At 45.0% G+C, this 26,617-nt stretch overlaps 1 protein-coding gene across 16 annotated transcripts in view; it reads left to right on the plus strand.

Moving 5' to 3' along the window:
• Positions 1–26,617, plus strand: part of Runx2 (RUNX family transcription factor 2) — a 326,063-nt gene that overhangs the window by 143,185 nt on the left and 156,261 nt on the right. For 9 of the 16 annotated variants that reach the window (XM_087567020.1, XM_087567022.1, XM_087567024.1 and 6 more), the window contains 1 exon segment: positions 11,108–11,281. The exons of the other annotated variants lie outside the window; for them this stretch is intronic. In XM_087567020.1, coding sequence (XP_087423146.1) covers positions 11,108–11,281 — 174 coding nt within the window. 16 annotated transcript variants of the gene reach the window in all.

Below are 26,617 nucleotides of genomic sequence, written 5' to 3' on the forward strand. Positions count from 1 at the left end.
ACACTTTGAGGAATAATGCCATCGATGTTCAGCTGGGTCCCTGTCTAACAAACAGATGCTTTTAGCTCAGCCACTGGAGCCCCCTTACCGTTAAAAGCAAGCTCCTGTCTCTCACTAGGTTTTGTAACTGTCACAGCACATAGAACTATGAGATATGTGAATACGAAAGACTGGAGGCTCCAATGGGGCAGCTTCCAGTGACACAGCAGGTGTTGGAGTTGAGTGTAGACCGAGAGAAGAGGGGGACCTTTTGTGTATTATCCACATGGCCAGGCATGATGCTGGAGGTTGAGGTGTCCCTAGTAGGATGAGATGTGTCATGGCCAAGAAAGTCAGAAAGACTGAGGATAACCGCAAGTTCTCACTCTTTCAGCCTCTGCCTCTCTCTTTGGTCATTTCTTTTATGACATTTGGTCTATACAAAAAGAAAAAAAAAAAAGAGGGTTGAATCAGGACAGGGGAGTGATAAGTAAGTCAACAGTATTTTCTTCTTCTTCTAAGAATCAATTAATTGTGGAAAGGAAAGGAAAGGAAAGAATTTGCTACTGGACCAGTGAGATGGTCACAAGGTGGTTGCTGTCAAGCCTGTAGCTCTGAGTTTAATGCCAGGGACCCACAGGATAGAATGAGAAAATGGCCTTCTGCAAGTTGTCCTCTGATCCCTGTATGTGCACTGTAGGTGTGGTCGTGTCTGCATGCACACTTTCTCCAGCTCCGTCCTCTGTCCCTCTCACCCTCATACGCAGTCCCATTAAATTTTCAAATGGTCTTTTCTGCACATTCTTAAAAATCCTTCTTCTCAGGTCTAGAGATACGGCTCAGTGATCCTGGGCTTGATTAGTATGAACAAGGGCCTGGCTTTGACCTCACAACACGGAGGTGGCCAGTGGCAGAGTGGGAGAGAGGCAGGAAGAGGAAGATGGAGAGAGAAGGTGGTGGTGGTGGGGGGACGACAAAAGTTAAATAAAAACCCTGTTTCTTTGTTTAAGCTCTCCGGAGTTTCCTTCTGCTGAAATGTCTGAAATTCTTTGAGTTCATTATTTTAAGACAAGAGTAGATGTTTTAAGCTCCTTTCTTAGATTTTATTCCTGAGGTGTGACTGGCTGTGGCCTGGCTCCATAGCTCTACCCAGTCTTGGTTGCTGGGTTTGCCACATCCCCAGAAGGTAAAAGTTATAAAAGAGCTTGAATTTCTGTTCATGCAAATTAGCACAGCACCAGTTCTTTCATTTGCATATTTCTTGAAAGATCTTGAACTTCTCAACTTTCAGAAGTGTAGGTTTTGAAACGGACAGCTTACCTGGAAGGCCCTCACTTCCCTCTCATATTAGCTAATTGTACATAAAAAATGCTCACGTATGCAATTAAGTGACAGGACTTTATGCTGCTAATCTAGACTGTGGCCTCTTATTCAAAGGAAGCAAATCCAACTTTCAACATTAAGAAGAAAAAAAAAACAGAACTAAAGTTCCTAGAATAATTCTATGGAGTCTATGGGCTAACTCTATAATTATGTCTCCAGAGTAGATTATATTTTTCTTTTCCATAATTATATTTTACCCAAGAGCCTGGAAGAGCTTCCGTCCTTTCTTGGGTGGAATGGTTCTTCCTGTCTTTTCTCTGGATAAACTCTGGACAAACCCCTGGGCACCTGACTCCGTTTGGGGGCAAGGGAACTCTCAGAGATTCCTGGTAGACACTTTGCTTGTTTTCCCCAAAAGAAATTGGTTTATACGTGAAGAGGGGCCCTGAGAGAGACGCTCATTTTTGAAAGGCCATCAGGAGGCTCTCCTGGAATTTGATTTGCTTCTTACACGTGGTCCTCTGTTTCCGCCACACCCTAAAATTACTCGGACTGGGTCTGCTCTTGAGCTGTCCCATGTTATACTGCATGGCTGTTCTTGTCAGGGAGAGTGGCTAGAGACCTTAACTTTGAAGACAGTCTCTAAGCACTTTCATCATTCTATTCTAGAAATAGTTTTGGCCTAAACCAGATAGTATATGGTTAGGAAAAACGATGAATCAGCAATCTTTCCCAACAGAGACAAGCGACTCATCAATTTTACCGTGGGAAATGCCTCCCAGCTTTTCTCCCCCTCCTTTCTGCCTTCCACTGGACAAAGGGAAAGATAATTTCAAGTTTGTCTTGGTTCTCTGTTAGTTCAATAGGTGCTTGTATGCACGTCCACTAAGATTGTGGTAGATAAAACAGCCTCAAGGGATGGCTAGTCGAGGTGAAGGGGTATCTGTAGAATATAAGGCTTTGAAATTTAGGAATATTCAACGTCAAGTTGCAGCAGACTGACGCTTGCTGAATGCCTCTGGTACCCAAGTATAACCACACGCCATGGACATAACGTGTGGTTGGGCTGTGCTCACTTACCAAGGTAGAAACCAGAGGGAGTCACACAGACAGAAAACACCAGGGTAGCATGAGTCCAGCCTGGGGAGGAGAATTTTGCCAAGTGCAGTTGATGTGCGAATGAATGCATGTTAAGTTCTGGGGACAGCTTGGACAAGGACATCAGACTTCTTTGAAGAGCTGTGGAAGGGCCAGCGTGAGCCACTGCAAACGAGAGTGACAACACACACTAGGGCCATATTTCCAGGTTCTTTGCTGGGTTTGAGGGGGTAAGGTGTAAAAACGTGTTCTGGATCTGAGCAGGTAAGTAACGTAAGATTCGATGGTGGTGTTGGGGGGGGGGCGGTCAGAAATTGTGTTAGGGGTTGTGGAAACTCACACTTTTGTTTATAGTACGTGAAGAAACTAAGTCCCAGAGCCCCTTCCTAGGGTCATGTGACCATATTGTGTCCTCTTGAATGCGCTAGGCTGCTGCCAATGCTCTATAATATGAGCCTAAGGCTAAAACTCCAGTGAAGTTGCTCCAGTGGGGATGGGAAACAAAGATTCCATTCCTTTGGACCATGGACAACATGGACTCTAGGAAAGGGGGTGGTAGGGATATATGTACACTGGATTTGGGGACCTGTAAGACTAAAGGTGGAAATGTTACAGACATAAGGGACCGGGGATGAAGCTGATTTGGGTAGTTTTGGATGAGAGAGAGCAAAGGAGTGGGAGAGCATTTGAGTCCTACTCTCAACACACCAGAGACAGGAGGACATCTGAATGCAGACAGGGCACAGCTCCGCTTTTCTCAAGGGCACTTTCGTTTCCATACCTAGGTGGGAGTAGAGAGGCCCAGAGCCTTTAACCTTGAGTCTCAGGGGTCATAAATTATTTGGGTCAGCCCTTGATATAGCCTCCCCAAGAGTCTGAGTAATCCTGTGTTTGCTAGAAACCATCAGCTGAAACACCGAGAGATTCGGATCTGAGTGAGCTCCTGTCTCAGTAGCAGATTTCCAAATAAGTCATTTGGAATCAAAGCTCACTCTAGGGGGAATGACCAAAAGGTAATAATCCGTATTCCAAGTGACAGGATAGCCCTGAATACATGCCAGCTTTACAATGCACCCCGCTCCCTGCAAACACACATTCCTTGTTGGGATGCTTGGGCCAATGTTAGGATAAAGGGGTTTGAACTAAGGGGTCCTGCCAATTTGTCCTAGAACTGCTTTGGAATAATAGCTCTCCTGACCCATAGCAGAGCTACCCTGAAAAAAGGTGCAACCTTCTCTTTTCACTCAGAGGATCACTGTCAATCACAATATCCAGGAGCTGTCACATCCTGTGGCTCCAGACCTCTTGACATGTCCCACACTCAATGACAACGTCATTAGCTCACATCTCCCCAGTCACGTCTCTGCTCTGGGGAAGCCCCCATGCACAGCAGACGTTAGAGGGCTGCCAAATACCATTTTGTAGGCCTGGAGATCTGGCTATAGGGGGCAACTCTCTATACTGTATCGCATACCTTAAGAACCAATGCCTAGACAGGATAAATTTTGGGTCAAAAGTTTTATGGGTGGGTTGGTGTCCCTATTGCTCCACTGGGGTTCCTGCCTGACTATACAAGGTGGCCTCTTTAGGTTTTATATCCCCCAGTGCTGGGAGTCACAGCTAGGAACACCTCCATTGATTCTTGGACACCTCCCTTATCCCAGGTCTCTCTCTCTTCCTGGAGATACTCCCTACCTCTCCACCCCTATCAGTTGCAGATTCCCATACATTCTCATAGGCATCTGGCCATCTCCCCTGTCCTTCTCACGCCTGATGTGCCAGCATGGGGGGTACCAAGGGGGACCCCCACTCACTCAGATGAGAAGGGGAAGGGGATGGGGGAAGAATTGTGGGAGGGGGTGACCGGGAGGGGGGCAGTGAGTGGGATGTAAAGTGAATAAATAATAATAGTAATAATAATAATAGTAATAATAATGGTAATAATAGTAATAATAATGGTAATAATAGTAATAATAATGGTAATAATAGTGATAATAATAGTAATAGTAGTAACAATAGTAGTAATAATGGTAATGATAGTAATAATAGTAATAACAATAATAGTAATAATAGTAATAAAAATAGTAACAATAGCAATAACAATAGTAATAATTATGGTAATAATAGTAATAATAGTAATAATAGTAATAATAATAAGAAATAAACAATGCTCTTAATATATAAATCTAAAATAAGAAAGGAATAAAATGAAAAAGAACCAATGGCCACCCTGCAGTTACTCAGTGATCCAAACAGGGCGTGCCTGGGGTCAGATTAACAGCACATACATGTTTGGCATCATCTGGTCTCATACGATATTTATCTTGCTTATGTCACATGCCTTTCCCTCTCCCCTGATCAGAATCTTGGCCCTAGGTGGACACAGTGGTCTCTGCAGTGGAAATTTCCATTTTGTCAAAGCCAAAGACTCCCTTGTGCTTTCTCCGGTGCCATTTGTGATCGGTTTTGTTTTGTAACGAAAGGGCTTACAAACACGCACGGAGAGCATTATGTCTGACACAGGTGTAGCCTCTTAGCGCCTTCCGCGTCTGTTTCGCCACACCAACTTCACCTATTATTTACCTGAGCTGTTTTAAAGTGCGCAGTGATGTTTGACCGTTAAGTATATGTCAGTGCTCCTGAGAACTAGATGAAAATAATCATACAAAGAATGACTTTAATATATTTAATAGCCCCCATTCTAGTGTCCCCAGTTGATTGCCATGCTGAACACCTTCACCTCAGCCATTCCTGTCACCCATCATGGCTGCCTTTCTCTCCCACTATACCATAAGCTTCTTGAAGGCAAAGATATTATTCTCTCATTCCCTTACCCATCTCCTCCTGACTACCATGCCTAGTGTGGGTCGAATGTGGCAGGTATGTAATACTCATCGACTGGAGTAGATGAGCTGTAGATGGACAGAGTGATCCCCAATGGGACTTTTTTCACCCTGTGTAAGGGTGGACCAGACATCTCCCAGCACACCCTTCATGAAACACAGCCCGTCCAGTCTCTTCCTGGTGTATCTGGCCTTGTGGAGGAGGAGCAATCTTACTGGCCAGTATCACTCATGTGGCTAGACATTTGCCTGCAGCAGGAAGTTCTGGCTGGGGGCTGGGGGGTGGGGACATTGTTCTCGGAAGCTGTGAGGCATCATTCAATGTCTTGGTTATAAAAACGAGCAAGTGGATCATGCTGCAGCGATGACTTTGTTTGCACTGCTCCCAGACCACACTCCCCAGTCTCTTCGTGCCAATTTCAGATGCCTGGGCTTTGAAAGCAGAAGTTACAGTGGACGCTTGCTAACCTTTGTGTGCACAGGGATCAGCAGCGGGGCTGTTGGCTATACTGCGGCCCAGGGGCTTAGCAGTTCCTCATGTGTGTCTGCTATAAGCATGTGTGAATGCTGTGACCTTTTGCTCGTGCTTTCATCCTTGTGGGCCTGCGTCTGTTACAACAAAAGTCATATTCACCCATATACACTGGGACTTTTTGAAAGAAATCTTTTTTTTTGAAAACTACTTGTTGTTCTTTTCTGTTTAAAATTCATTTTTGCTCATGATTTCCCCTGAATGGATCCTGCCGCCCTGTTGTGTCCTAAAACACTGGTTGGCGACGGGAGAGAAAAGAACGTTGGGGCTCGTGATCAGGAGATCCAAGCGTGAGTCCCACCACTAGCCATGTGACCTTGGGAAAGCCACATCCTCCCATGGGAACTCACGGTCCTCTCAGGGTCCTCATCCACAAAAGTACACGGCCTTAAAATGTGGAGTCCAGATTACATGTTACCCTTTTTCATCTCTCTGGTTTTTAAATTGCTTTCAACAGTGCTTAAGGATGACAGTAAGAGAAATGGGAGTTTCTCAAAAAGCAAGTGAACTTTAGCATAAATGCATGGCCACCAGTCCAATTTTCCAGGAAGCACCAATCTGGGCCTGTTTCTAAAGAAAGACTTTGGCTACTGACTTCGTTAATGTTGCAAAAAAAAACCCCACGAAGCATTCTAAGGGATAGTGTTGTAATACGATGCACTGTACCAGTAAGTTTTCTTCCAATCATGATGTCTCTCTGAAAGGAGAGTCTATTGGCCTACTCAGTGTTTGCATAAATATTTATTGAGCACCTACTGTAGGGCAGGCACCGAGTAGATTATGAGAACCCAGCTGTTCACAAGAGACAGGGCACTCATTCTTGTGGGATTTTGAGTTTTCGAGGAGGGACAAACAAATGTACAAGATAATTACAGATTGTGACGACTGCTACAAAGAAGGGAAGGCTGTGCTCAGGAGCGTGGGGACATACTTTGGTTATGGGAAGCAGGGCGAGGCTTTCAAAAGAGGTAGCATTTACTCTAGATCTAAGCAATAAGGAGCAGGCTATGCAGAAAAAAAAAATCAAGATTTGAATCTTAGGGGTATAGGGAAGGCCAGGCATGGGACACTTCAGAGCAGACAGTGTCAGACCCTCAGAGAGTTAGATGGGTTCTGAGACTAGGTTGCACCTAGAGGAATGCAAAGAACTGAGGAGACTGGAGACTGGAGACTGTATTGAGGCAGTAGTGCCAGCATTGGGGTGGGCTGAACTTAAGACGCAAGGACTGAGGAAAATATCTGAGCTCTTGACTGCAAGCAACTGAGTAGCCAGTGATGTTCATTGACATTATTAGAGCAGTAGGCTGGTTTGGAGCATGACTCAAGAGTTCCGTTTTGAATGTACTGCATTTAAGACACCTGTGATACATCTCAAGGGATCCTTCAATGAAGCCAGGGGAGATAGAAACCTAGAACTCAGGACAGAAGACGGGGCTCCATCTAGAAATGGAGGAGTCATTGGTGTGAAGGTGGGGCTTGTGCTGGGTCTCAGACAATCTTGGGCAGTAGTTTTTTTCAGGCCCCACCTGCATATTAGATGACACGGAGCATTAGAAAGATAACTTCCCCTCCAGAACCCATACCCCAAGACTTTAATTTAAGCCATCCACTCTGGGACCTGGATACTGGTATCTTTCAGAGCTTGAGGGAGACCTTTCCTATTCGGCCGGTCCAGAAGAGTGACTGACTGCCTTCGGGAGAAGCTCTAGCTAGAGGAGAGGTTTCAGGATGTACTTTTATACAGCACCCCTCCCCCCATTTCTATGCATGATCTGTACGAGCATGTGTTTCCATGAGTGTTTATGGGTAGGCATTCTTGTGTGTCTGTCTTTGTGTGTGTGTGTGTGTGTGTGTAGAAGTTTGAGGTTGATATCAGGATCCTTCCTCAGTTGCTGTCCACCTTATTCAGCGAAGCAGGGTCTCTCACTGGAACCTAGAGCTCACTGGAATGGGGTAGTCTTGCTACCTAGTACATTGTGGAGATCCCCTATCTATCCCTTCCGAGTGCTGGGATTATGTGAGCCCTCTGCTTGCCCACGCTTACTGGGTTCTGTGGATCCAAACTCTGGTTCTTTTTCTTGCACGGCAGGTGGGTGCCTATCCAATGAGCCCTTCTTCAGACCCCAGAGTCTTTACTCTAGATTCTTTTTCCTTGAGCAGTAACGGAAAAATCGTTCACTCTTTTTTATCGGCCTGATGCTTGGGATAGCTCCTCTTTTGGGGTGAGTAAGGTTTAGTCCTCCAAACAGCAGGGCCGATTACCCCGTCCCTGTGTCGGTCTGTGATTCCCTTATGTCTTGTGTTCTTAGTTTCTGGAAGGATTGCCTGGTGCTGATGACTGCAGCGTGCCTTTCAGCCCGTCATTCGAGTACCCCATGATGTGGTTTAGCGGCAGCCGCTATTCGTCATGGTTGAAAGATGAAGAACCTGTTTGGCTTTTGTTTGGCATTGTGCTGTAAGGATCTTGTTGTGGTTGTGGTGGTTGCTAGGAGAGGATAGAGAGACACGGGAAATGCATATGCTTTTCTATCTTGGCATCCTCTGATAGGTGCTCTATAGGTTAGTCTATACGTTGTCTGCACATCTGTGGCGGCTGCCTTTGAGGATGACTCTAAAAAAAAAATCATTGGGCCTTTAAAACTGTCACCGCTTTTTACATTTTTCACACCCAAGGGCTATTCAAAGTCCTTCTCTCTTGTCTGCATTCTCCTAATAGGAACAACATTGGGCTAATTAAGTAAATAAAAATGTGCCCATACATCGCACATGCTGAACACACAGTGTGGTGTACAAGAATCTGTGTAAGATTGCACAGCCTTCTCTCTAGCCTTTAGGAAACTTGCTACTCCAGAAAGTGGCTCATTAAGAAAAGAACTTACAGGGTTGGGGATTTAGCTCAGTGGTAGAGCACTTGCCTAGCAAGCGCAAGGCCCTGGGTTCGGTCCCCAGCTCCAAAAAAAAAAAAAAAGAACTTACAGGGACAAGTTCATAAGCTTTTAATAGCTGTGTCAATGAGAGAGAGAGAGAGAGAGAGAGAGAGAGAGAGAGAGAGAGAGAGGGAGGAGAGAGAGAAGAGAGAGGAGAGAGAGGACAGAAAAGAGGAGGAGGAGGAAGAAGAGGAGGAGGAGGAGCCTATACATCTGGCTATGACAAGTATTTGTATAATAATTCCCTGATTGTGAAACTAGTTAGAGCCAGGGAGCTAGAAGTTCCGCTACAGCCATTTATTTATTGAGATAATGGGTGAGTTATTATAGCTGGACTTTGGCTACGCTTTCACCTTACGTTGATACCTCACTGGGTTCACTTCTTAAGTGTTCTAGGCACATTGTCACCCGAGGCAGCTCAGAGGGGAAGCCAGAAAGCCAGCATTGATGAGAACGCATGATGAATAGGAAGCTCGCTTCTGACATGTTACTGCTGTAGTGCCTTCCTGGTCAAGCTAGTCAATAGTTGAGGGCCACGGCCAAGGTACCCTGTCCCCACAGAAGACCTCAGTCACTTCATCTATGGATAATTTATTAGTTGGGGTCTAGGGGCTGTCTTGGGTCACCTCTAAAAACCTTTAGGTTTCTAAAGTCTGTTTGTAATCAGTGTAAACTAGGGACAAATGACAATTAACAACGGATTTCCTTTGTTTTTTTCCTGATCATGTTTTCAACTAGGTCTAGTCCTTCTGTTACATCCAATGCCCAAAACACACACTGGCAGGAAGTAGGAGGTGGGTGCATTTCAGTTAATGGGCCCAGTTGGAACATGCTTGGCTGTGGAGACAGCTACACTCATATTACCAAGCCTTGGCTTCCTGTCTGTTTTCTTTGGGCTGGGTAGGCAATGAAAAAGGAGACAGGAAAATACATTTTGGGGCAAATAAAATAAGGAATTTGTCTTATGAAGACAGCTTATACCTGGGGAATTCTAGTGCTCAACTTAACCCTCTCCTGACACATGTGTCCCCCTTGTCCTGTACGGAGGGGAAGGTAAGGTGTCCCAGCACTTAAGGCAATGGCAGACCTAGGCTATTGACAATCCGTGTTCAACGTTTGTTCTTGGATGAGTAATGATACAGATTCCCTTAGTTTTGCTTCAGAACGCATCTGCGCATGCAGCTGTCATTCCAATTCCATGCCTTGAGTCAGCTCCTGCTGTTTGAACACACATTCTAAAGTCCTGAGCAGCAGATAGGACTCCCCAGCGCAGAGATCCTCGCCTGTTAGGTGCACAGTCACACCCGGTCACTGCACCGAGACATTGTCACATCCCTTCTAGTAGATGAGTTTGTGATTTTTGAAGAAATTGCAGCACTTTGATCTATTTTTAATTGGCATGTTTTCTTAATACCCAGATTTCCTTTGCTGTGTAACTTGAATAAACCAGAAGAAAGAAAAGGTCCGTCTGTCTGTCTGTCTCTCTCTTTCTATGTCTCTCTCATTCCCTCCCTCCTTCCTTCCATCCCTCCTTCTCTCTCTCTCTCTCTCTCATCTCTCCCTTCCTCATCTCCACCTTTTCTCTCCTTTCCTCTCCTCTCCCCTTCCCTCACTCCCTCCTTCCCTCCCTCCCTCCCTCTCTCTTCCCCCATCTCTCATATTGGGTGGTCACATTTCACAGTCACCTCTTTGGCCTAGCACCACTTTCCACTTTCTTGCATAAAGCTACAGCGGGAGGTTTAAAAGAAAACATATTCGTGTGATTTAATAGGGTGTATTATATGCGTTTGGGCTTTGGCATATCTCAAAATACCCAGCTCCCTTTTGAAAATCTGACTTTCTCTGCGTATGTTTTTCCTTTCCCCACCCATCTTCCCTCGTGCCCCCATTTCCTGCCTTTCCCCTTTTCCCTTCCTTCTTCCTTTCTGTTTTCCTTTTTTTGAGTTTTAACTTTTCATTAAGGAGTAGGTAGGTAGCTGTAACATAGAAAAGAAAAACGAAATCACTATAGTCATTATGGAAATTGGCCTTCAAAAAATGGGTCTGCCCACGATTCTGCCCCGGTTTTGTGACAGTGTAGCAGACTCCTTGAGCTTTCAGATAGGCTCCCCCATTAGTCTTCTCATCCTCTCATTGGCCAGAGGAGGTACCCAGAGAGTTCCCCTTGAGCTCTTGACTCCATGTCACCTTTGGGACCCTCAGTTCTCCACACACAGATATTATTAGGAAGGTCCGTCACCCTACAATGCTTGAAGCACACTTTGTGTAGATCGATCATAATCAATATCAGTTATCGATAATTCCTTGGCTTAAACCACCCAGTATGCATGTTCACATATCTATATAGCGTTATCAATTTGTTCAGCTAATTAATGTGCTTTTATTTTATGATTTGCTGTTTCCAGGGCACAGACAGAAGCTTGATGACTCTAAACCTAGTTTGTTCTCTGACCGCCTCAGTGATTTAGGGCGCATTCCTCATCCCAGTATGAGAGTAGGTGTCCCGCCTCAGAACCCACGGCCCTCCCTGAACTCAGCACCAAGTCCTTTTAATCCACAAGGACAGAGTCAGATTACAGGTAAGACAGACACGTAGGTTTCACTTGGAGTCTGGCAGGCTGGGGGTGAGGGGCTACGACTTCCAGAGCTGCGATCGGCTCGTGAAAAACTTAAGGTGCAAAGACACCGATTTCTTCCTTTTTGTTAAGATCGTGGTTTTTTTTTTTTGTTTTGTTTTGTTTTTTTTTTTTTTGATGCTCGATAACTTTGGGATGAAAACGAAGGTTTCTGCGAATGCTGGGCTTAACAGCTATGTTGCGAACACTGTGGCGGGGCGGGAAGGGCTGTGCTGTGGGAGGATGTATGGTATAAATTCTGTATCGCATTCAGGTGGTTCAGGGGACAGCGTCCCACCCTGACCATTGGAAGATTAGTGCCGCTGACTTGCATTTGAGCTTACATTTCTTACACATATAACGGTTTCATTTAGTTTGCTTCACAGTAGCCCAGGGCTAACCAGAAGCCTTGATTGGTAGTAAGAGGTAGAGTCAGTGAAGAGTTCTTCAGGCAGACAGCTAGCTCGGCTTCTCCTCGGCACCTCTTTTCTGTTTCAGTGAGCCCGACACTTTGTTTCTTCTGAACACCAGCCTCACTCATCACTGGCTCCGAGGCATTAAGATCCCAGCTCTTTTTTGGTTTCCTACCCCACTGGTGCAAACACAGATCTTACTGTAGGGTCAGTTTGATTGCTTTGAGGTCCCATTGACAAGAATGCGTGGATCGTGGCAGCTCTTTAATCTGCATATCAGAATTATCGAGGGGTCAAAGAGTATTACGTCATCTTCTCATTGTCTTTGCTAGGGGCAGACTAGACTAAGGAGAAAACGAGTCAAAACAAAACATGCAGTAAACCCTACATGTGCATTTATTTTTCGATGGCTAGGTTTTCCTCTGTAGTGGGTATACTTAGGTAGGCATAAGAGTCTCAAAGCAGAAATGTTGGTGACCCACCTCTTTTCAGTCTCCTGCCCATGGTGGGCAAATGTATTCTTGGATACCTTCTAAGAGTAGCTTTTCCTTTCTGTGGGTTTGTTTAGTAAATGAATGCAGTTGCATAAAAAGTAACATGGGATTATAAAAACAAAGAACATGTATCAACACATTGGTAAACACAGGGTATTGGCATTGTGGAAGGATGTTAGTGCTCTGTGAGAGGACCACATCCTAACCTGCCCGAAAACTTTAAACCCCATGCATGAAGCAAACAGCTATAAATGTGTGCTAGATGTGTTCACAATAAAGGTGCAAGGGTGAGATTCACACTAGCCTGTGAATGTTATGACTTTAAAAAACTGGACTTTAAAATCCAAAACAGCCATCTTATAATAATTCTTCGACTGTGTGTGTGTGTGTGTGTGTGTGTGTGTGTGTGTGTGTGTGTGTGAGTGAAAGAGAGAGGGGGGGTATGTGTTTATATTTTATTTGTAATCATGAATAATTTTATATGAATATATACCTTGTATGATTTGGAAACCACTAGGCTACTTAAAGTTTTTATCTCTATGTCCTAATCTTTAACTACTTGTTAATATGTTAATGACTAATGGTTTTAATATTTTGCTTGCTTTAACGTGTCTGAGTGTCTGCCTGCATGTATGTATGTGTAGTGCATGAAAGTGATGCTCTCAGAGTCTAGAAGAGGGCATCAGATCCCCAGGAACCAGAGCTCAAGGGCGCTGGATCCCCTAGAAGAGCAACAAGTGCTCTTAATTGCTGAGCCATCTCTCCAGCCTCCTACTATGTGTCTTTAAAAGACCCTTTGAACCTAACCTGTCTGCTGTTAGATTCACCGAAGAGGCCTAAATCTATAAGTGAGGTCACAGGCAGGCTCCATAAGCCTAGAACCTAACAGTGCTTTAGACATTGTTGAGCCTGACGTTGGAAAGGCAGTGGGAGGTTCTACCTTTAACGGCATCCCTATGTGCAGATGTTCGAGTGAGCGTCTGAGGAAGCAGGGACATATGGAGGACAGAGCATCTTCAAAGATCAGGAGTATGACCCCCTCTGCAGAACAGGTTCACCTCCAGTCAGCAGAAGCGTCTTTACCACCCTTCCTCTTGGGAGGGTCAGGAAGGTTGAGCTCCTTGCTTGCAGTCACTCAGCATATTGGTGGCAGGACAGTGACTAGTCCCTGAATCTATTTCTTAAAATGAAATTATGAAAGTCCACAGGTACTGATAGTATCTTAGAAGTCTGTCTTACAAGATATTGGTCCTTCACTTGGTGGGGCTTCGGTATTGGTCCAACTAAGGATCTGTTATTGTTTTCCTACTGTCCTCTCCTGGTCGTGATAGCTTTGCTCCAGCCTCCCACTGCAAAGGTGTACACGTGTATCTGTGACATGCTCTGCTCCTGAGTGTGCGAATGTTCTTTAAATGGCCTCCCATTGTTGGGGCGGGGGACAAAGATACCTGCAAGTAGTCAAGGATAGGTTGAGTCTTTGAGACCAGACAAATAGGACATCCAGGAGCACCCAGGGCAGTAGCCACACTGTGGGCGGGCGGGAAGATTTCACCTCAGGATTCATCTTCTTGTTTATTTAGTAAGTGTGCTTTTGAGACCATTACATGGAGAGAGCCCCATCTTTGGCAGGGCAGAGAGTAGGGGAAAGCGCTCTTCTTCATCTGTTTTAACTGAAGAGGTTCATTCGCATCGTGGCCCTCAGGCACATGCTTTTCATTGTAGTCTGTCTACTGCCGAGCTGGAGGAGCTCCTCCTCAGGTCTCTTCATTCTCTTCCCTGGGAAAAGCCTTTGTCCAAAGGCTTCTCTCCATTCTCTGAGCATTCGTAGGGACGCCCTTGTTTCTTAGCTTCTCTGTACCTCTTTTTCTGCATCGGCTAGTGTGGACTTCTCCAAAGCAGAGTCTCACTAAACATTGACTTGATGAGACTCCAATACAGAAAATATAGGTGCAAAAAAGGGCACAGATGTCATGTTATTCTTGTTGGCATGGGCCGTGCTTTCTAATTTCTTATCCAGGCCATTCTTACTTAGTTCCTGAAGGTGAATTATGGCCGAAATCACATTTCATATAATACTCTGCTGTTGAACCAGTTGATTTCATACCACAAGGACTGCAGAACTCACATTCTTGAGACTTGCCCAAAATGCTAACTTCTTGGCATTTCCTATCGCCATTCTAGTTCATGTAATCCTCCATTCAAAGATGTTTGTCACGGAGCCTGCTTCTCTCTCATTAGCTTGGTTCTCTAGAGTTGTTTATCCTCAAATGGCACAGTGGTCATGTTGTATGCTCACCTGAAGTCCTTTGTCTTGCCCAACATCAAAGGCAGATGACTTCTTCAGACTCCCAGAAAAGCAAAACGAAGTTCAGGGAAATCGTTAGTGCTTTGAGTTTCACAATTAGCCTTTTCTAATGTCTCTTGCAGTTCCTAGGGCTAAAGGTTCTAGCCATATGGTCGGCTGGCTTCTTTGCTGTGCCAGGCCAGTGGTGCCACTCTTGTTGATGTCTTTGATGGCTCATGTTCTTTCTGCCTGAGGGACCAGGGCCTCCCCACAGCTTCCTGAGGAAGTTGCTTCCTCCCCACCTCTTTTTATCATTCTGACATCTGCTGCCTGTCTCTGGGCACCAGGAAACACCTAGCCTGTTGCAAACGCCAACCCCCTTTGACTCAGCATGTGACAATGGTTTTGGAGGTTGAAGATGCCATGCTAGGAGACACTCCTCATGACAGCTGCCACTGTAAATTCTCTGTATGACACAGCTACACGTAAAAGTAATTCTGGTGATTCACGTCCTTGGGTTCTGTGGAATGGAGTTTTAATCTCATCACTGAAAGGACAGTATATACTGATATTTTTCTCTTAGTCCTTCATGCAGGAAGTCGGTTGAGACTTAATGTTTTGCTACACATCATTGTAAGTGAATCATATAGGTGCAGTTTTTGTAGTGGCCTTTATGAGTTTTAGAAATGCAGTGAATTAGATCTGCAATCTAATTCACGTAATCTTCTGTGCCAGTATGTTTTTATAACAGGGCCTGGTCCTCTCTCATTAGCTTACCTTTCGGTGACATTTACAGCCAATAAAAGCAGGATGAGAATACGAGACATCGTTTCCAGAATAAGTGTCCGGGAACATAAAACGAAGCACCTAGTGTAGAGTGACGTAGAAAGGAAAGGAACTAATTTTGATTGTAAAGTTGGGAAAGGAATCTTTGGAGACAGGACTGTGAGGAACAGCATGTAAGTGGTGGGAGGACTCACGCAGATGGGAGGACTCACATGGACAAGTGGACTCAGAAAAGGCAAAGCTATGGAAGGCCCGAAGGCCATCATAAGGAGATTCTGTGTGTAGGGTGGTACCACTGAAGGATGCAAACCAAGGGAAGAGTGTTTTCCAATCACCAGTGTGCATACATGCCACATGCAGGTGTTCTGTATAGGGTGCATGTGTCCCATGGACCAAAGGTAGAAGCAGGCTCATGTTCAAGGTCCTGCTCCAGGAGGTGCTCTACTGATGCTGTGGGGAATGTAGAACTTGGGGGGTGGGGAGGGTTGACCTGGGCCAGCTGGAAGAGAGTGATATTTTATGATATGGGAAAGACTTGGGGGAGGGTATGAGTTGTTTGTTAAACACTAAACAAAAATTAATTTTCCATGCATGTAGATGCTTGGACGTATACAGGATGATTTTTGTTTCTGTTTGTTTGTTTGTGCTATGACTTCCATTTTTCAGTAGTCCCTCAGCCAGGACTAGAATCTTGACCGTCTACTAGATGGGCCCTACCATTCACAGTGGCTTTCTCCTTGTGGAATGTGTGTGCTGTTCATCTCACAGTCTCTTTAGTAATATGTCATCATACTCTTTCTTTTTTTCTTCTAGCATATCCTTCTGTTTATTGTTTTTCCCAAGACATTCTTTCTCCCAAATTTGGACCAATCACCACTGCCTCTGCCAGGCTCTTCCGACCCACTCACTCAGGCTCCCTTGCCCCCTTGTGAAATGCTCCATTATATCACGTTTCATGCGGGGACAATTACTTGACCACACATTGCCTCTTGCGTCAGACTTTCCATTTTTCAAAGTCCAAGGCCCTGTTACATTCATCTTTGTGCCCCTATTGTCTTCCGTAGGTGCCCGAGGCTTGGTGATAAATGAATAAATAGGTCATTGATTTCTTCAGGAAGTACGATGGAGTGTTATCCTGGACTTAGTCCTTTTAGTTCCTATTTGATTGGATTCTTATTAGTTATCATTTATTCTTGCGTATCGCGAGTCAGGCACTGTTCCAATGGGGTTAAGTCACACGCCCTTCACAATGGGTCTTTCAGGTGGGTAATATTTGTGTAGCAACTGAAGGCCAGGGAAATAAAGTAGCTCACCCAGGATCCTACTCACAACTACTGACTAGTAAATAAAGGATTTAAGAAACATCCGCATAGTTCCAGGGCCAAGTTGAATATCACCCTGGGTGCTAGGGAAGACGCATTTCTTAAAGGGATTACCTCAGGAGTGTCTGGTCTGTACTTTGAAGAGCTTTTGATGCCTTAAGATGATCCGCAAATAATACACTTTGTAGGTGACTGAAGTTGACTCCATTGTTACCTTAGTTGTTTCTGAGCGTCAGATTTTTGGTGGACAGTCACCTAGAGCTCTACTGGGCTTGCCATTAACCATCCGAGTGGACAAGTGTCATGTGTGAACACTTCCCCTTTCTGCTTCCCACTGGATGTTATTTAGGATCCCCAGGGAAGACAGTGTCCTAAAAGAGATACATTAAGAGTATTGGGCTTATACTTTAATTAATATGCAACAAAATCATTTTTAATAATTAAAGCGCAGTTCTATAAAGCACATGTTCATAGTAATAATTTTAATAATAATAACTGGGGGGGGGGATGGTTTTCCAGACAGTCCAAGGCCATACACATCACCTGAGCAGTTACCTTGATCAGGGTGAAGTCATCTTCCCCCCACTTCAATCTGATTCTGTAGTCCCTTGGGGGAATAAAACTCCTTTAGAAACTAAGAAGCTCTCCAGCCAACTATGCTAATGGGATTAGCCTATGCATGGTTGACTGACCTAGGCTCAGTCCACTGTTGCTTGTCCTGAAACATTTAATAGAACATTCCTCTCAGAAATAGGACAGGACAGCTGAGTAGTGTGTGTCTCACATTGTCATTCTCTTCAAGTGCAGAATGACCACATGGTTCTGGAATGGGAGACATGGGCATGGGTGGTATGTTGGGGACTGCAACTAAGAGAGAACCCAAGAGAGGCTCAGGCAGAGTGGCTGCAGAGCTCCACCAGTGTGGATAAGGAGAGGCAAGCAAGCCAATGTGTCCCTGTTACCCAGAGGCACCGCGGAGCATAAAAGAGGTGAGGCCACCAACTCGAAAACAGACACGCCATTGGAAGTCGTTCTGTTTTCCATTGGTGGTACCGTGTTTAAGTTTCTGAAGCCACTGGAAAGTCTGCCCAGGCTTCTTCCTTTGAGAGCCATTGGGCAGGGTGTCCAGGTAAATAGGCTTGCTGCTTTGCCCATGTGTATGCCGGAAATCTCACTGGAGGGAACTGCGGATCACAATTCTGATTAAAAAAAAATAGGGAGAAGAACACAAATCCTGTGCGTAAACACTGTCTCATGTCTGTTAGCTTTGGGAGGCAACCTCTGCGTGTAGTTGAGATGAACCATGAGTTCCCATCTTTAGTGAGCAAGGGTATAGTAGGTATAGGCGTACGCTGTTGCTTAGCCTGCCAGTAATATCCACCAAGGACCTCATAGAGGGTGCTTGGATTTATGTGCGGTGGGATTCCCTTATTCCCTGAAGATCCTTCTAGAACCAGAGAGGGATGATTATCTGAGAAGAACCAGTGTCTTGTCCCAAAGACTCCATTTTGTATTTTCTTCTTTCGGGTTCAGAAGACCCACACCTGGCATCCAGTAGTAGCAAGAGGAGTCTGTGTGCTACACTTTGCTTCATTTCGGTTGAATCTGTCTTTAATTTTTTGTTTTCCAGAGAATGTGCTGGTTTCATTCTTCCATTCTTTGCCACGGCATCATCTTTTTTCCCTTATAGTTTCATGTTGGTTTTACATACATGTATGTAATGTATGTATATGTACGTGTATTCAGTATATGTACACAAGCATGTATGCACACCATTCTTCTTTATTAATTGCCTCGGGACCCTGCTCACCACCTTTCACTTTCAGTGATGGCTCTGTAGGCCAAAGGTTCAGGGGGCTGCATTGGATGGAAATATAGAACCAGAAGGCAGATCCAGGGAGGAGGCTATCAGGCACATCTGCCCTGGGTGCTAGGTGTGCTAGGCTATATTTTGATCACCTTTAAGTTTCTGGGGCTTCTCGCAGAGACCTACTTGCATTGCCCAGTGTGAGGTGAATGACGATAATAATTTATTTGTATATTTTCAAGAAAGGAACATATTCTAACCATTCTTAGTTCGATATATTGAACACACAAAATAAATGCATATGCACATATAATACTTAATACTAATTTGTGTGTAACATTGTATCATTTAATATATAAAAATACCCCACAAGTAAAATTGCATGAGCCTGCTCATTTATGAACAGCTAGTTAAACTTTTGAAGGCCTTGTTTAATCAGGATTTGCTTCCTTAAAGTTTAGGAGCAATTCGCTCTAATTGGATTGAAAACAGCAGCCTTGGCAAGGGTTGTCAGTGCTGACTTATCTAGCGACTAAGAAAATTGGAGCCTGAGGAGGTTTCTGAAATCCACAGAGCTGAAATAGGAAATCTATGCGTCTGGAAGGGCGCTTCAACAGGGTGGTTTTAAGTGGGGAGGAGGGGAGGCTTGGGGAGGAATGCTAACTTACATGTGAGATGTCATCAGAGTGAATGGAGGGGAAGGCTTTAAAACTTGATTTGATTTTCGATTGCTGGCTCTGGTGACTTTTGGGGATCACACATGGCTTGCAGTCTGTGGGGGACTTTGCTGTTGGATGATCCCACCCCCGACCCCCAATCCTGTCTCTTACAGTTGAGCAGAGCGAATACAGGAGTGCAGAGCTCAGCCCCCTCTTTGATATTGGTTTTTATGGCTCAAATTCTCCACCCAGTGACTATTGCTCTTACCTGTGCCTCACTGTGAAGCTTGGAAATATGGCTTCTAACCCTTCTAGGCTGTGGTAAGAATAACAGACAGGAAGATGTAGGACCAGAATGCTAGTAGATGCCTTCTTTGAAGCTGGCCATGGTCTGTATTAATGACCACTTCCTGGTTGACCTCTTTATTGCTTCTACATCAGAGAGGAAGCATCTACCTTGCCAAGATTTGGGTACACAGCAGGCAGGTGAGCTCTCTACTAAGTGGCTGCCCTAGGAGTCCTGGGGACAGGTTTTAAGTGAGCCCCTTTGCCTTCTGAGTTCCATGGTGATCAAGTGTGCCAAGTGTTCTGTATGCAAGCTTTTGAGCAGGACTTCGGTGTTGTTTCAGTGGACTGGAGGCTGACACAAACAGTGGCTCAAAAAATTAATCAGAACTAAGAGTTTTACCAATAGCAAAGACATTTTCAGAAAAATCAAGATGGAATAAAGGGTTGTAAATGTCTGTCTATCTGTCTGTCTGTCGATCTATCTATCTATCTAATTTTCTCAATCTTTGGTGTATTTTAGTATCACTTGGGGTTCTTCAGCTTTGAATCAGAATATAGGAGGTGAGGTCAACAAAAATTCCCTGTTCTAACACCCCAGGGTCACTTTGCCCGTTCAGAGTCAATCCTGACGCAGCCCAGAAAATGTCAAAGAGCCTCGTTCTTAGTGTCCAGCCATTAAGTGTTTTCTGCTTGTCTCTCGGTTTTCCCGAGTGCAGCCCCTAGAATCTGCCTTGGCGTTCATTTCAGCTGCTGTTTTCCCTGCCTGCCCTTCGCTGTGTCTGGCCCTCAGCTGGATTCCTGCCCTTTTTCTGTTATGATGCTGTCAGAGTTTTAAATGCACCACTGACTTGTGCCACCCTTTTAAACAAACAAAAGAGAACAAAAAAACTAAGCCAGAATGACCTTCCTTTGCACTTAGTGTGAACACCGGTGATTCCAGCGCAGGCCAGCAGCTCCTGCGTCACCTGGTTCCTCCCACTCTGCCTTCCCGGCTCAGGCTATGTTCATGCTTTTGTCAGGTTCCATAAAGACATTATCTGACAGGTCCTCCAAAAGACCACACTGCCTCTTTCCCAGAAACTAGACACCTGCGGTGTCCTTGCCCATCCACTGTTAACCCCAGACAGTTACCTCCTTGGCTTCTGCCTCCTGACCAGGTCTTGGCTTAATCACCATGACCTTAGGAAAGCTATGCCGGATACGAGGTTTCTCCCACCATCTGTTCCTGTGGTGTCATGGATAGCCCCTTCTTACAACCTATCACAGTTAGGTGACGATTTGATTAATGTCAGTCTCTCCCATCCAGCCGTAAACTCCAGAAAGGAGGGGTCGCTAGTTATATTTTTATCTATCACTGGTGTTCCTAGAGCCCAATACAGTACCAGAACAGACAATAGTTGACAATGGATGAACGAAAAGGCCTGGGGACAATGGGTAATCATCATCTACCCAACTATAAATGTGTGTGACATTCTCCAGGTATCTGACCAATTTGATGGACTCCAGCTCACCTTGAACCTGCATTTACTACCCCCACACTGATGTGGACTTAGTGTCATGCCCCTTGGCCAGCAAGCCCCACATCCTAGTTATAGTTCAAATCGTGAGCGTGCCCTTCGAGCCTTATTCCTTCCCTTCTGTTCACTTTCCCAGAGAGGTCCAGGTGGTGATAAAGCTAAGGCCAGTTTAGATGTGACATATGGCAGAACCTCCTGAGTCTTCTCTTGGGGTTTTCTTTAAACAGGGACAGCCCCTCCATTTCTGTCTCCCAGGGCCTGGTGTTGCTATCAATGCAGACACAACTGTCATCTCCCTGTTGAGAAGCACAGCTTGTTTCTAATTCCCGCCATTTCTAGGTTGTGCTCTAAGATATCTTTGGCAACTCCCATCATTTCTTATTCTCTTCCCTGCTATCACCTCTGGGGATTTAGTAAGCCCCACTTCTGCATTAATAACCCCTTGGCATGCCCACAGAGCACCCAGTTTTATCCAAATGGCTTGCCGTTTTTTTCTGGAAATTTCCAGTCAATGGGTTGGTTTCCTGCTAGTTTCTGTCTGCTAGCTTTCGTGGTTCGGGGACCACATGAGAAACCAGAATCCTATTCTCAGGCTTCCTCTAGCATGAGCCACTTTGTGATGGAAACTGACAGTTCCCATCCGCTGCCTTTCATAGTCATCTTACGTCAGCACCTGCATGGCTTCCGTCCTTTCTGTTGTAACTGCTGCCTCCAAACAGGACAGTGCTGGGAGCTCACTTTCCTGAGGAGGAACCACAGAACTTTATTGGAGGGGAAAGGCTTTTGCATATCCTTTCTTGCTTTGAGAGAACAGCAAGACTCTGATAATGTAAGTTGCTGGTCTGTGGCCGCACACAGTTAAGCGGGGGAGCCTGTTCGTGTTTAGACAGTGTAGGCCGTTCAACACAAGTGTCTGAATGGAGTGAGACAGACTCAATCTGAAAACTCAGTCTAGCTGAAAGGGTCTTTGGCTAACACATAGCATGTAGCCTCGAATATTCCAGGTACACCGTTTTGAACTTATAAAAGCATAAAAGTATGGGTGAATGTGAAAATGTTTATTGTGACAGAAATGTGTGGGAAAGAGGACAGACAGTGATTAGCTGTTAACGTAATTGGCCATTTTAACCCCAGCAGTTAGTGGTCGGGCGGGGCTCTGTTTACACTTCAATTTAAAGAGCCCATTTTTCTCAGTGAAAACCTGAGCTTCACACAAAGTGGATAAATGCTAAGAGGTGACAGCATGGAGGAGCTCTAACTGTGCTCCCCATGGGTGGCTGTGGCCACTGCAGTCACACTGAATGGAAATCTCCACTCTTGCCTTGCTTGGCGTGCAAGTGCCAACAGGAAGAAGTTTTTGTGTGCTTGCCGTAGTTCCCTGTTTCCTTTCTTCTCTGTGTGAAGCCTAGCACCATGTCCACGATGTGTCTCCTTGTGATTCTTAGGAAAACCAACCATTTATACACTCACGAGTGACCAGAGTTTTTACCTATGGGGACTTGCTGACACCAGCCTAGCAATCTGGTTCCCTCATCTCTCTTCTACTGGGCATTGACCAAACTCTCTGCCTGCCCCATTCCTTCTAATGACATTCAGAAAGCTCCACATGTTTTCTTATAGCCAGTTCGGAGGGTTCCCTCCCTCGTGTTTCTCGTTCTTAGTATCTAGTGTTCAATCGTATAGATATGGGATTTCTGTTTTGGTCATCTTGGTTATTTGTGAGTGTGAAGGCAGAGAGCCCCTCACATATCAACTGAGGGAGTGTGCTGCTGCCCTCCGGTCTAGTTCCGTGAATACAGCCTGCTTTCCTGGTGTCCCTTCGGATGAATGGCTGTTGTCCATTTTTGTTGATGGAAGGAAGTACCTGCCGTCTGTGCTGCCATGTTTGAGGAAGGCAGCATGCATGCTCTTTAGGAACTCAGAGGTGAGGTGCAGGGACACCACTGGAGGCGGAGAACTTAGAAAAACTGCTCTGACATTGGCGCTTTATGGCTTGTTTCCGAGCTTAGAGCGTTCTTTTTTTTTTTCTTCCGTTTTTTCTTTATTAACTTGAGTATTTCTGATTTACATTTCGAATGTTATTCCCTTTCCCGGTTTCTGGGCCAACATCCCCCTCCCCCTCCCCTTCTTTATGGGTGTTCCCCTCCCCATCCTCCCCCCATTGCCACCCTCCCCCCATAGACTAGTTCACTGGGGGTTCAGTCTTAGCAGGACCCAGGGTTTCCCCTTCCACTGGTGCTCTTACTAGGCTATTCATTGCTACCTATGAAGTCAGAGTCCAGGGTCAGTCCATGTATAGTCTTTAGGTAGTGGCTTAGTCCCTGGAAGCTCTGGTTGGTTGGCATTGTTGTTCATATGGGGTCTCGAGCCCCTTCAAGCTCTTCCAGTCCTTTCTCTGATTCCTTGAACGGAGGTCCCGTTCTCAGTTCAGTGGTTTGCTGCTGGCATTCGCCTCTGTATTTGCTGTATTCTGGCTGTGTCTCTCAGGATAGAGCATTCTTGAAAACACAAGTACATGCTTGGGATACATGGCCTCATTGTGTCAAATGCTTGGTTTTTCTTTAAGCCTCCCCCTACTTCTCTGGTTTCTAATAAGAATTTAACCCGAGCCCTTAGTAACTGATCTTCGTTTCTTGGGGTGACTGGGACTTACTCAAGATCACGGTAGTTCTGAGAGATCACTATATTGCTGCTGGGTGTTCCTGGTGGCAACTGAGAGCTTGCTTCTGTGCAGCTGGGTGCTTTTCTTTCAGGGTTCATCTGTGTCTCTAGGACCATCCACTTCTCTGCTGCTCTCTCCCTTCTCTCACACATCATTCCTGTCCATCGTGCCTGAAAAGACAACAGGCCTATTATTGGAAAGACCTGATTTCTCCCTCTCAATTGTATGTTACAAGTCAGATTTGATTTTCAGTTCCTGCTAAACTCTTTGTTTAGGCAGCGGGAGTTTGCGCAGAAGTAAAGGTGAAGCGATATTTGTGGTAATATACCATTTCAGATTTCGCAAACCCTTGAGAATGTGTGCACATAAATTGTGACGCTAAAGGTTTTGCTCCTAAGCTTTAATATTTGTATAAAAGAAAACATTTACACTTTCGTAAGGCAGTGAGGAACTTTGGACACTGCGAGTTGTAGCTTTAGAGCATCATGGGAATATTAAAAGTTTAGAAACAGTGACTGGGGACATGGCTCAGTGGTTGAGAGCATTGCGGCTCTGCCAGAGGACCCTGACTCAGTTCCCAGCACCCACAACCATCTGCATCGTCAGTTCCATGGGATCTGACACCATCTTCTGGCCTCCTTGGGGACTGCACACATTTGGCACAGATGCACACATGCAGACAAAACACCCATACATATATACAATTTAATAAATAAATAGATAGATAAATAAACCTTTAAAGACAAATCTTTTTTTTTTCTCGGAGCTGGGGACCGAACCCAGGGCCTTGAGCTCGCTAGGCAAGCGCTCTACCGCTGAGCCAAATCCCCAACCCTAAAGACAAATCTTAAAAAGCCCAACATTGGTCTTGATTTCTTTTGATGCCTTCTGGGGTTTTCGATGCTTTTGTATGGTTGCCACTCACCCAGGATGTAACCGCCAGGCCACATTCGACACTTTCATGCTTTGGGCCTCATAATTAACGCCATTCTTAGTTTGGAGTCGGCTCTTGATGCTTTCATCCTACTTCTGAAGACCCAGACAGACAAGCCACACCATGCATGTGGCTCTGGTGGGTTTAGGCAAAGGCACCCAAGGCTGAGCTGATTCGTGGTTCACTAGGTCTGTTGCAGTGCTGGGCTCTGTACCAGCCTCAGTAGGGAGTCTCTCCACACCTGCTCTGACTCATCCAAGCACAGGGTGAATCCCAGAAGGCTCAGGTTTCTTCAGGAAGTGCAGTTCGGAAAGCATTCATGAGAACCAGTTAAGGTGACTTACCTTCACGGTAGGCATTAATCACTGTATACACACACATATGCATACACACTCTCACACACTCGCGTACATGCATATACACACTAATGTACACATACATGCACATACACATACATACACACTCCTACACAAACACATGCACATTCTCATACACATATACAAAAATATACACTTACACACATACACACACACTCATACACAAACACACACACAAACATCCACACATAAACACACACATATGCATACACATTCTCACACACTCATGTACACGCACATACACATACATACACACTCCTACACAAACACATGCACATTCTCATACACACATGTACAAAAATATACACTTACACACATACACACACTCATACACAGAGACACACAAACATATCCACACGTAAACACACAAACACACATATACTCATACATACACATACACATATGTTGTGATCATATATTTAAGTTAGGATGACACATTCTTAGGAAACAGATATTTCAGCTCTTTCTCTCCCACCACAAGACTGGAAAGTTGGAGGCTATGCTAGTTGAAAAGATGGGAATTTCTCTCTCTGAGATGAAACCAAGTCCAAGAAGGAGCAGGGTCAAAGATAAAGAAAGATGTTTGGTTCAGGATGTCTGTGTGATGAGCACAGAGGTGGCCTGACCATGTGCTGAGATCTCCACAAGCTTGGGAGGGAGATGTTTTGTTTCTTCCTACGTTGCTGATGAAATTGAAGCTTAGTCAGTCATGTCCTTTGTCAGTGGCCCAGAAATGTCACCTGTGAGATTGATGGTTTGTTTGCCCATTCACCAAGTGTTAGGGAAGGCCTGGGATAGGGGCTCCTCAGAATACAGCCCTTCAATATAAAGTTGGGGCTCCTCATGCCTTATCTAGTGGATACACTAGAACACTTCTTAGACTTCATTTTTTCTTTAGCCTCCTGTGTCTTCCTCTGCCACTGTCATATGATCTTAGGATGGGGACTGACCTTGAAAGAGATTGGCTGAGCTACAGCCAATCCTCTGGGAGACAAAGGACAAAGCGCTCTTCCCTCGTTTGGTGTTAGTGAAAACATCCTTGGGAGGGCTTCCACTCAAAGCAAAGTTGTCCTTTAATGGGCCATTCTACTTGACGTCTGGCAGGCTGAATTTTTATGTAAAACTTTCTCAGAATAGTATAGCTTAAGAGAAATTTAGAATGATTAATCAGGGCATTTTATTATTATGGTTTTTATTTAAGCCACCCGGAAGTTCGTTGCCAAGTGGCTTGTATGCTCAATGCCCACATTTAATTATACCATCTGATCTCACAAGTATTTAAGAGCTGTGCACACACGGAGATAGTCCAGAGAGGTGGAATTAGAGTTTTATTTCTTGGATAATGATGCTGATTTGCCATTCGTTGTGTATTATTTGATTTTGGCCATGAGGGCTTAATTCAGAGATGGTATTGCCACCATTGCTGCTTCGTTTAAAATCAGCAGCTCTGTGAGAGGCGCCCTAGGTCGCAAGGTCGAGCCTGCCCGCAAGGTCGAGCCTGCCCACATGAGTTGGGAAGTGCAGTGATGATTCTCCCACAGATCTTAGGAGTCATCGGGATGCTTTACTGTCATCCAGTCTTCCAAACGTGACAGTGGTTATTACTGTATTCATTTCACAGAGCGAATAAATAGGTACCACGAGAGACAGATAGCTTATCAGATCTGGCATGGTTCCTGTCATGCCCATGAAACCCAATCAGGATCATTTAATCCCATTTCACAGATTAAACCACTGGGGCTAGGCGTTTAAATGAC

This window comes from Rattus norvegicus, chromosome 9 (assembly GCF_021556685.1).
Source record: "Rattus norvegicus strain SHRSP/BbbUtx chromosome 9, alternate assembly SHRSP_T2T, whole genome shotgun sequence".
Classification (NCBI taxonomy): domain Eukaryota; kingdom Metazoa; phylum Chordata; class Mammalia; order Rodentia; family Muridae; genus Rattus; species Rattus norvegicus.